This window comes from Macadamia integrifolia, chromosome 14 (assembly GCF_013358625.1).
Source record: "Macadamia integrifolia cultivar HAES 741 chromosome 14, SCU_Mint_v3, whole genome shotgun sequence".
NCBI classification, from domain to species: Eukaryota; Viridiplantae; Streptophyta; class Magnoliopsida; order Proteales; family Proteaceae; genus Macadamia; species Macadamia integrifolia.
This window is the reverse complement of record NC_056570.1, coordinates 3,934,979-3,947,017: the sequence shown is the minus strand read 5'-3', so window position 1 is coordinate 3,947,017 and position 12,039 is coordinate 3,934,979. Positions and strand designations below refer to the sequence as shown.

The following is a 12,039-nucleotide window of genomic DNA, read 5'->3' as shown; positions in this document are numbered from 1 at the left end:
GTCAGTTTAAGAAGCTATTGGAGACAACTGGTTTTGGTTGGGATACTACTTCAAGAACTTGTACTGTTGATGATGAATCCATCTGGGAATCACATATTAAGGTATGCTCAATTTGGATTTAATTTGAGTATTTTGAAATGCTAGGCTATATCAATTCAAGTAGTTGATTATGAGTATTTTTTCTTTATCAGGACAACCCTACTTGGGCATGATTTAAGAAGCACGGACTACCACAATGGCCAGAACTATGTATGGTATTTGGTGATACATATGCAGACGGCAAAGGAAGTGGGACTCAAACAACCGTGTTGAAAACTCTAGGGGCCGATGATGCTAGGAATATGATTGAGTCTTGTGATGAGTCAAGTTCCACTGATGAAGTTACTCCATTAGGTGACACTCAAACTAAAGCAGTGGAAAAAAGGCCAGCTATTAAGCATAGGCATGATAGGACCCCAAACGTGAAAAGGAGGAGGAGCAAGTCTAATGATTGGTCAATGGCATGCAAGGCAATTCAAGATATAAGTAAATCAAGGGTAGAACGAGATGCGAGCATGTCCACTGCTTCAACCGAAAATGCAGAACAGATGTACGGGATTACTAGGGCCATGGAGGTGCTTGAGTCAGGATATGAGTTAGATGAAGCACTATACGAGAAAGCACTTCGGAAGTTAATGGCTGACCTGCAATGGAGAGAGGCATTAATTTCCTACCCTCCTCATCGAAAGTCAATACTCCTTTGTACCCTTCAGTAGTTTGCTTCTTGAAAAGTTCTTTTAATTAGATAGATTGATAACTCTACTTGGATTATGCCTTGACACTACTTTTAACTTTGATGGTTTGCTATGTTTTCCTTCACTTTTTAAGATGTTTTGGATGACTGTGTCTTGACTTATTTTTATAACTATAGTATTTGATGTCCTGAATATTTGTTCATTGTACCTTGACACTACTTTTAACTTTGATGGTTTGCTATGTTTTCCTTCATTTTTTAAGATGTCTTGGATGATTGTGTCTTGACTTATTTTTCTAACAGTAGTATTTGATGTCTTGGATAGTTGTTCAAAATAATGGTTTGATGTGTTTGCATATTTCTAATTTTATATTATAGGAATGGATCAAAGAATGATCGCATCTAGGGAACACATTGAACAAATGGAATGGGATGACACTGATGTAGAAATCATGATGTGTATGATGTTGTTGATGAAAGCACGTGATTCATTATACACTAGAGAGCCCATACGAGATAGTAAATTGATAGGACCAGAGCGAGTGAGTGAGGTCCTAAACGGACATGTAGACAGATGCTATGAACGTATAAAATGGAACGCCATGTCTTCCTCAACCTTGAAGCATTAATGCGACAACATGGTTGGTTGGAAGATAGTTGATATTTAAGAGTGGATGAGTAGTTGGCAATGTTTATATCTATCGTTGGTCACAATGATAGGTATAGAGACATAGCAGAACACTTTCAGCGTTCTCTTAACACTATAGGTGAACACTTTAAGAAAGTGTTACGTGCTTTCATACTACTGGGACAAGAGAATATCAAACCTCCAAACTTCAGTCGTTGCCCTAAACAGATTCTTGAAAAACCAAAGCTCTATCCTTTCTTCAAGGTATGTTACTTATAATTAAAACAATGATTATGTTGTTTTGTGGTTATACGTGGTTTGATTTGATGAATATCCATGTATTGGTACTAGGATTGCATTGGCGCGATTGATGGCACTCATGTTAGTGCTTCTGTACCTCTACCCAAACAAATACCGTACAGAGGAAGGAAAGGAGATACGACCTGGAATGTTATGTGTGCATGTGACTTTGACATGAAATTCACGCTGGTTGGGAGGGTTCTGCAAATGATTGTCGAGTATTCAATGAGGCATCGAATAACCCTAAATTTGAATTTCCTCATCCTCCACCTGGTACATTCTAAATCTTAACCTCACCAGTTGATTATGCTCTATTTTACATATTGTGTTGATTCATTACTTTTCACTTTATGGGCTAAGTAAATATTATGTGGTTGATTCTGGTTGTCCATCTACTACTGGGTTCTTGACGCCATTTAAAGGACAAAGATACCATCTAAATGATTATAGGAATAGACGTCCAAGGACAGCAATAGAGCTATTTAATAATAGACACTCTTCTGTTAGGAATGTCATAGAGCGCAGTTTTGGTTCTTTGAAGAAGCGTTTCCCAATTCTCAGCAAAATGCCATGTTTTCCACTGAACACCCAAACATGCATCGTCATTGCTTGTTGTGCACTTCACAACTTCATTCGGGAGGAAGAAATTGCAGACAAGAATTTTGAGGAGTTTGGTGAAAATTGGTGGAATCGGGAGCCTGAAGAAATTCAAGATTATGTACCACCGGCTCACATTAGTATAAGCTTAGCAGAAAGAAGAAGACAAATGGATGATCTTAGGAAAAAGATTGCAAATGAGTTAGCTGTTAAAGCCGGAATGGCTCAAATTACATGATTACATTTTGATGATTGGATTTAAACTTTAAAGTAGTTGGACATGTTTAACAGTTAAGAATTAAGTTGGAAGACCTAATTTATGCCCTTAAGTTCATAAATAGATACTTTAAGAATTATGTCAATACTTGAATTTATTCTTGTTCATACTTTTATGTTATTATGATAGATCATATTTTTGTTGAAACATTTCATATTTCATATGGCAAGGAAACATGGCCAAATATTTCATATTTGACGTGAACACCATGTTGTTGATATGGAGCTATTCTTATTTATGTCTCATTCGACTTAAGCTATTTGGGTAATAATGGTTTTCATAACTTAGAATTTATTAAAAAACCATTGACTATCCTTAGATTTTATTTAAAAATCACAACTTTGACACCCATGGTGAAGATGACACTTTATGTAAATATTGGTTTCTAACATAATCGATTCTGTTAAGGCACCGTTTAGTATTGTTCATAAAAACGTTTCTGTCGTTTTTTGGTTTTAAAAGAACGAAAAAACGGAATCTTCTATTTGGTGTGTGTATGTATCGTTTCAGTTTTTTTGAAATTGAAAGTGAGTAAAAAACGAATAATCCTCGATTTGACGAAACACCCAAGAGGTTGTTCTGTCGGGGGTGTTTCGTTTCAAGTAATAGATATTGAAACCCCTGTTCCCGATAATTCTCTGGGTCCGCGATAGAGAGAGGAGAGAAGAGAGAACCCAGCTCGCCCCCTGCTGAAATCTCCAGGTAACCGCCTCTTCTCCTTCTTCTCCTTCTTCTTCTTCATCTCTTCTAACCTCTTCTGAAACCCTCCTCTCGTTGATGCTCACCTCACCAAAACCCTAGATTTTTTGTTGAATCTCTTCTAATGATAATCCGAGAAGATTCAGAAAAAAGGAAACTATTGGAACGATTAAAAATCCTCTTTCCCCCCTCTGTCCGCCTTTAGCAAGTCCTTTTTTCCGCTCGGGGAGAACCGCCTCTATTTCTCCCAATTGAAAAACTGAAGGTTTCGAAACCCTTGATTTGTGTTCGACTCATCACCATCTATTTGGGAAAAAACCTTTTCCCTCAATGACTTCTCTGAGGAGTCGAAGCTCGCCCACCACCGCTGCAAACTCACCATCTATTTGCTTGCATGTTCATCGTTGTTCATTGTTTTAACGTTACATTAACAGAAACGAAATGGGTTCTCAGTACTTCTGCTTCATCTATTGTAATCACAGAGCAGGTATTGTTCTCAGATTCCGCGCATAGAGAGAGGAGAGAATAGTGAAGAGGAGCTCGGCCCCTTGTGAAATCTCCAGTGCAGGTAACTTCACCTCTTCTCCTTCTTCTCCTTCTTCATCTTCAGCTCTTCTAACCTGTTTCTTCTTCTATTCTAACCTCTTCTCCTTCTTCTTCATCTATTGTAATCATAGAGCAGGTATTGGTAGCAATTTTAGTGTTTTTTTGGACCACCAATTTTAGGGTTTTTCTTTGGGTAAATTAGTTGTGTTTCAGTAAACTTTGCCATAATTATAATTGATTTCATGAGGACATACAAAATTTGCTATCATCTTTCTTTATGACTACTAAATATAGTGATTTACTTCACTGAAAGGCGTCTTCTTTGAATGGTTTAGCCTGTTGTGTGTTAATAGTTGATTAAACAAGCAGATTGGAATCTAGAAAAATGGTTTGGCATCAAACAACAAAAATCCACTGCCTGTCGGCAGCCCCGAAGTTTTCTTTCAGTTCAATGCATGGTTTCAAGAATTGGAGCTGGATATAAATGCAAATAATGTATGTTGCTTTGATGCTTGTCCTGGTAGACAACTTTATGTTAGCTAATAACAAAGATAATCAAAGCATCATTAGGATTAAATCATGAAGAATTCGAAGTGGAGTTGTGACATTTTAACCATTCTCCCATCTCACAAAAATTTCTGTAAAGTGAAGTGTAGAAGCTCCCCTGACAGGGTTTAATAACCAAGGATCTGGAACTGGATTGGAATCGGTCAGAATCAGTGGGAATTGGCTAAAAATCCCTTAAACCCTAGTTTCCAAACATGACCAATCCGATCGAATCAGCCCAATAGAACTCTTAGTGTGATTACTTGTCACGACAGTAATTTTGCAAGTATTAATTCTATAATAAATACCATGCTCTGTAATAAAATCTCACAAAGCTACTTAGTTCAGGGCACAAGTTCCATGCTCTGTAATAATTCAACTGGGGTAATTTATTTCAACGATTGACCTATACCTATAGATAATTTTAGATTGTTTTTTTAATTCGATGTTAAATTTCAACGACCCTAATCACATCTATTATTTGATATAGGCTGATAACCGTGGATGTGGTATATTTGTATGGTTGAAAGATGAAACACATATCTCTACCATACAACATACATTATGTTCAGAAAGCTCAAGCTCAACATCAACATCATCCACACCACCGTCCGTTTCGAATGAGTACATGAAAGGATATCTGGAAGGGACACTTAAAGGATTAGAGGACCAAACAAATAAGATGAAAGACATCCTCCATGCATTCAAGTCTTTAGACTTGGAAAAAAAATGAAAATTTGGTGAATTATGTAATAATTAACTTGCACAAGGCATTGTTAATACTGTATTTTATTCATCCTTTGGAAATCATGTTTTTTTTAGTTGATATGTAATATTTTATTGTCCCAAAAGAATTTATATGCTTATAGTATTTTAATGTTATTTCTGTAATTATTGACTTAAAGAAAAGAAAAGAGAAAAAAAAAAACTGTTTCTGAAACAAGCATTACCAAACGGCAGAACTGTCGTTTCTTGGTTCTAAAACTGTTCTATAAATAGATTCACCAAACAGCCCTAAATCGTTCAGAAATGGCATTTTGACACGGAAACTGAAATTTCGGTTTTTGACACGAAACGGAGTTTCTGGAATAGAAACGATACCAAACGGAGCCTAAATACGAACCATACATGTTTCTGTTTTTTTCAGGTCACAAAATCAATTTTTTTTTGCGGTTACCATACAACATTTAAGATGCAGAATCACTCCAAAAAAATAGAAATGCAAAAAAGTGTGCTAGACCCAAAATCAAGTTAAAAAAAACATAATCGTTACAGTATAGAGCCTTAATGGCCAAAATCAAAGAAATTCAAGAAACCAAGATCAGGATATCAGATGCACTTCAGGATGCAATAATTACTCTTTTCTATTAGGAGAACAGAATAACAGAAACTGAAACCAATCCAACGGTCAGATTACAAGTTACAGAAGAGCCCCACTTGAAGAGAACTGAGAACTGATAGCAGTGAAGGAATGGACTGATCTCAGAACAGCTATAGAATGTAACCAGATACGCAACAGCAGCAAGTAATACTAGATAGAGTCTGAGATTAAATCTGAAACAAAACTGTATGGTACCTCAGGACAAGGTCATAGTCAGAAGACTCCAGCAAGTGAAACGATAGGATTTAATTCAAGCAATAACAGATTCAAAAACTGAAATCGTGCGTATTACTTACGAGTGAAATCCGTTGCTGAAATTGAAGGTGAATTGAAATCTGAGATGTACTCACAATGAAACAGAGAATCCCTCAATAGAATATGAATGAAAACTGAATATATAATTCAGGAACTACAAAACTGAATCAATGGTGGATAGATTAGAAGAAATTATGGACCAAGCATCCCACTTGGAACTAGGCTAACATCCCATGAGCCAACCTCAGCATCTCACAACATCATTCTGAATCCCACAAAATATTGAAGCAGCAAAAAGCCATCTTTATTCAATAGTAAAATTAGGTTCTGAATTACTGAGTCAAAATCGTATTCCTCCTTTGGTACTTTTTAGAGTACCTTCCTTGGTATTGATCTGCATCAGTAAGAACTAGGAAAACAATATAACAGATAAACCAACTATGTAAATGATCCTGAACAAATAAAAGTTACAAAAAGAAAAAAAAGAGTACACACATGCAGAGGGGAGAGTGTTGAGTCATAGACTCATGGTTTATGTACTTAGTTTTTGGTGATTACAATGTTGTTTATGGGATAAAAAACCCCATTTAACTTGTGTTATCTAACATCATCTGTTGTTGTGTAAGTTGTGGCAGAATAATTTGTAGCGATGGTTCCTTTAGATGGTCAAGTCACTATTGTGAGCTTGGCCTTCCAGTGTGTGGCACCAAGTGGCAATTGACAATTTGACATGTCTATCATTAGCCCTTGTGTAAGCCCACCCCTTGGCATGAAGTCTTAATTCACTTCAGTAAGAACATCAGTGGCATCAAATAACACTATCAAAGGGTTATCATGTGCCTTGTATAAATCCACCCTTGTGGCATGAAGAAGAGATGCTAAATGGTATGATCAAGCTTCCATCAGTAAGACCAAGTGTGGAGAATGTCAAGCGCATCAATGGAACATCTAACATTGGGTCAAGAGCAGTTCAAGAGCAACAGCAATGTCTCCTCACGTCTTAGGAATTGTATTTATATTTCGCATATCATTCTAATACTAAGCATGCATATAGTGTGACTCTCTTAGATCCCCCCCGAGGAGATAGCCTCTAAAGTACCCAAACATGACTTAAATGGTTTATCCTTAGATGGGTGACTTTGTCCTTGCCAAAGGGATGCAACATGAGAGCATATTGGTATACCTACAAAAAAGTCCAAATATAACATACTGGTAAACCTATACTTAAAACTTTTTGATAGGTTGACCTTGGGAAGCCAACCGACCTAAATTGGGTATTTTTCACTTAGAACTCATTCAAGTTGTATTTGAAAATGAGTTGTCAAAAATCAAATATCAGAATTTAACCTGATAAGCAAATTGGCCAATCAACTGGCTCACAGGTTGATAACAGGCTGATATCTTCCTCAGAAATCTGGAAGTAACCGTCTGATCAACCGGCTCACTGGTACCAACCGTTCAAATCCTTTGGAGAACTTGGTGATCAACTGGCTAGTCAATCTGGCCATAGTTGTCACAGTGCCTAAGCGACCCAAGGCGTAGGAGGGGGTCCAAAGGAAAGGTGACACCAACAAGGCGTCCAAGGTGCCCACCTAAGTGACACCTTGACAACTATGCATCCGGCTGATGGACAGCAACTGGATGATAAGCGGCTGATGTACCGGTGAGCGGCCAGTTACTGTACAATGGTCAAATAATGGGCATATGCAGTAACGGTCACTGATTACCGGCTCTCCGTTATGCGGATCCGGGGTCAAAACCCTAAGGTAGGGATCGCTATGGGCCACCCAAGTTATTCAAGCGAAATACAAGAAACAATGGCAGATTCTGTAATTTTATTGAACAATCAAAGGTCTCTTTTGGGAAGATAAAACAAACTCAGGACAAATGGAGAAAAAAAGCTTCAAGGAAGAGGATATTTATGAAAGCTAACAATAAAAGGGGGAATTAATAAAACAAACTTAAAACTATGAGGGCTTAATGGTAAATAACATGACATATGGTATTAAACATAATAAGAAGAAGACTTCCCAATGATATAAACATGGGCCAGAAGTAAACCTTACTAAAGAACGCGCCATAACTCACTCTAATAACCTCAGTAAGATCTGGGGCAGCAAAGGCAGAATTGCCTAGGTCTTCTTACAAGGTCCAGGGAAGAAAAGCTATGTTTGAACAAGGTTTAGGTAGTGTGGAAAACAGAGCATGTTATATAAAGAGTCTATAGACTGATGAAGAAAATAATAAATAAGGAAGAAACTAAGGAAGACGGATGCCAACAGTATGAATACCAAGTTTAATGAACTTATGAACAAAATTAGAAATCTGAAATTAGATTAAAAAACAGGGTATCATTTGTTGCAGGAAAAGAGGAGATGAGAGGTAAGAGAGAAGAAGAATATGGGAAGAAAAGTATGGACAGAACACACCTGATAAGAAGATTGCAGGATTAAGAGAAGAATTAGAGGAAGATGATCAGCCATACCAGAACTCACAAACTACGTATGCTTAACAACAGCAGCTTAAAATTCAGAAATCAAATTCAATCTACTAAAAATGATGGTTGTAAGAATATTTAAAGACTTAAACAACCCATAATCCTAATCTAAATCTAAAACAGAGTTTGACTTCATCTTGGACTCAAAACTGAAATAAAATTGGACTCAATCTCTACTTGCTAACAACTTATCAAAAAATAACAATTGACAAAATAAAATTCTAAACAAAACAAGTGGTTGAACCGATGCCCAGGTTTGGACCTGGTTCATATTGGTCACAGATTGGACCAGCCCTGTAACTGCACCATGCCGGTTTGCGAAAATCTGTCATGCATCCTGTGTCTGCACATCCCACAACTTCAAGGCGATTTTAAGTGATTGTGCTTTGGGAATTGAAATTTGGCCAAAACATGAATGCTACATCTCTCTGAGTCTAGTTTCAGTAGAGAAAAGAATCAGGTCAATCCGAGCTATATAGAGGGAGTCCGGAGATATGTCCAAAATACCGAGCATAGGTCAGCATGGACAGTGGACCGGCTCATGCAACGACCTCGCTAGTTAACAGTCCTAGCAACAGCCATAAAATGGCTATGTTTGTGACCACTGGGGCTTCTTTTGGGCATAGTTTCTTGTCATTCCTCTCCTATAAATAGAGGAAGCCCAGGGGAGTTTCTCTAAAGAGTCTTGCATACATTGGCATAACATGTTAGTCTTGGAAAAATCTTTGTGCACTTAATGGAATGCCTTTGGGTGATATTGTGAAAGAATGAGGGTCAGGCTTGGAGGATCTCAAGAACACCTATGAGCTTAAGATGGAGAAATCAAACAAAGGATCTTGAGGAGAAGAGCCAAGGCAGAAGAGATTGAATAGAAGATATACCTTCGACAAGGTAAATGAATTATGCTTTAACTTGTTTATCACCCTACATAAAGGGAATTTGTAATAAGCATGTATTTGTATATATGCCTTCTAGGGGAATTGTTTGTTTGAGTTGAATAAGGGTGTCAATCGGCTTGGTTCTGGTTTTTCAGTTCAGTTTAGAGCGATGAGGAGGTGAACCAAAACCGAACAGGGAATCAACTCGGTTCTATTTGGCTACTCAATCCGATTAAATTTGGTTCGGCTAGGCTCGGCTCGTCTTCTGTTCCAATTCGGTTCTAGAATACAGTTTTAATTCGGTTTTGTAGCTTGGTTTTAATTCAGTAATATATATGGTTCCACTCTTGGACCATGATTGTGATGGACCAAAGGCCATCGTTTAGCTCAAAGTATGCTGATCCATAATGGGCCTTATGGCCATTGTTAATTCCAAAATTGTCTTAGCATGTGAATATATGATAATAAATTGCAAAAAACACTTACCACAATTTGAACCGAATCAATTCGGTTTGGTTTCGGTTTGAACCGACAGTTCCTATACCCTGAACTGTAACCGATCCCGAGGTGAATACTCATATATTCAAACTGAAATTGAACCGAATCAATTCAGTTCAATTAATTTGGCTTGGTTTTGGATTCGTTATTTGGTTTCGGTTTCAAATTGATGCCCTTAGAGTTGAATAACTCAACACCTACTTAAATGGAGTTTGTAAAGATTAAGTGTGAGCCTCACAACACTCACGTTCTCTGTGAACCGGTAAAAACACACAGGGTTTGATGGTGAACCATAAAAACCATTGGGTTAGTTGTGAGCCGGGAAAACAATTAGTGGTTGCATAATAAGCCATAAGAAAGTATGAAACTACCTTGTAAGGATTTGATTACTACCCATTAAAGTAAGCAAATAGTGGGAATGCAAGGAGTGAGCAACTCATTGGAGTGGAGGTACGCAAGGTTGCCGACCACTATAAATTTTTATGTCTCTCTTACATCGTACTGACTGGGTGTTGAGTTCTAACAAGTTCTATTGCTTTCATTTGGAAGTTTCCGTTTGAACTCTAAGTTTTATTTGGGCAATGTTTTTCTGATTGGTTAATATATTCTGCAAAATACCCAATTCACCCCCTTCTTGGGTTGCACCCAGTCCAACAGACTGACAGAGTGTGGGGTAGAAAGGAGCCATTTTGTTTTAATTCAAAGGAGCCATTTTGTTTTAATTCAGACCTCACATTCAAGAACCAGTTGTTTTCAATGTTTTTAAAAGTGGACTGTTTCTTGCTCCATCCTGGTCTGGCAGTCAACAGTCTGATGGTCAGTCAGTCCAGTCTGTCATCACAAAAACTATGATAGGATAAATATTCAGAATAATCAGTAAGTGTTGCACCAATACACAACAAGAGCATATGTCATGAGACTAAGACAATTATTGCAAAGAGAAGAAAGATTTGAGTTCTTGCCTTGTAGATTCCAACTGAAAATTTCAACTACAATCATTACAATTATAATTATAACAAGATTAAATGCCCCTAGTCCAAGGATTGGCCATCTGGGCATTGTTTGAATGGTCCGAAAAAATCTGACTATTGTGATAAGGTATTCTACTAACAGACTAACCAGTCAATGGATTTGATTGACCTGTGATCATATGGCCTGTAGGGGCCATAAAAGCATGGCCGTAAAAGGTCTCAATGTTCCAGCAGTAGGCGAAAACACCATTCTTGTCACTGCTACTGCCACTAAGGCACTAATGCTATCGAGAAAGAAACAAATAGAGTTTAGACATAGCAGTTATACCCTTATCCTGTAGCTCCTTGCCTTCTGGCGAACCTTTGCATTCCTCGATACCACGCCACCTGACTTTTGAAGTTTCACAACATCTACATTAGGCTTATTCCTCAGAACATCTTTAAGCATGCTGCAGAGTTTCTCCTACACAATTTAAAAACACGTATAGGCATAAATACAAGGAGGTGTTAAGAATTTCCATCCAAGTGAAAAATCCATCCTCCGTATTCCCTAAATAAAGGCAAAGCATCAAACTTGGGGTTGGAAAAGGATGCACAGAGAAAATTAAAGAGTAATACCAGATGATGCAAGGTGTTGTCTAAATGACTAGTCAAATGATAGGGAATGGACCTGGCTAGTCATTCGAGCCAAACACTAGCTGCTTTTTGGCAATTCTGATATTTCAAGAACTTGGAGATGTCATCATTTTCCACTGCCAATTATGGGCAGATATTGCCTAAGTATTTATAGCTCATTAATTTGATGATTTGAATACATGTGGTGTTGCACATTCTGACCAAATAAAACTTTAACACATTATATTAGAACTCAAGAATATTGACACTTAGCAAATTCTCTTTACTCCTTCATTTTCCTTCCCCAACCTTCCCTCTCCCCTCTATCCCTACAACTTCCTAAACATTTCCCTACTGAATTCTTTACTTTTCCGGTCTCCACTCGACAGCCAATAAAGCTCCACCATAACTGAAACCTTGTCATTCATGAGCAACTCTCCAAAGCCGAAGTCTGTATCCAGGGGAAAATATAAACTAAGAAATAGGCAAAGCTGCTTTAAAAATGAATTTCAAAGATGTTAGGTAAGAATTTTTGTCAGAAGCTAGGAAATATTTGTCCAGAAAAAAAGAGAGAAGCAGTGAGGATCACAGGCAGTTCCCCCCCCCCCCAAAAAAAAA

The 12,039-nt window shown here is 37.6% G+C and overlaps 1 protein-coding gene across 1 annotated transcript in view; it reads right to left on the bottom strand.

Annotated features, from left to right (window-relative positions):
- Window positions 1-12,039, bottom strand: part of LOC122060477 (protein CLP1 homolog) — a 58,061-nt gene that overhangs the window by 43,490 nt on the left and 2,532 nt on the right. Inside the window, exon 7 of the mRNA XM_042623573.1 lies at window positions 11,135-11,269. Within this exon, the coding sequence (XP_042479507.1) occupies window positions 11,135-11,269 (135 nt within the window). The remainder of the gene's footprint in view (window positions 1-11,134; window positions 11,270-12,039) is intronic.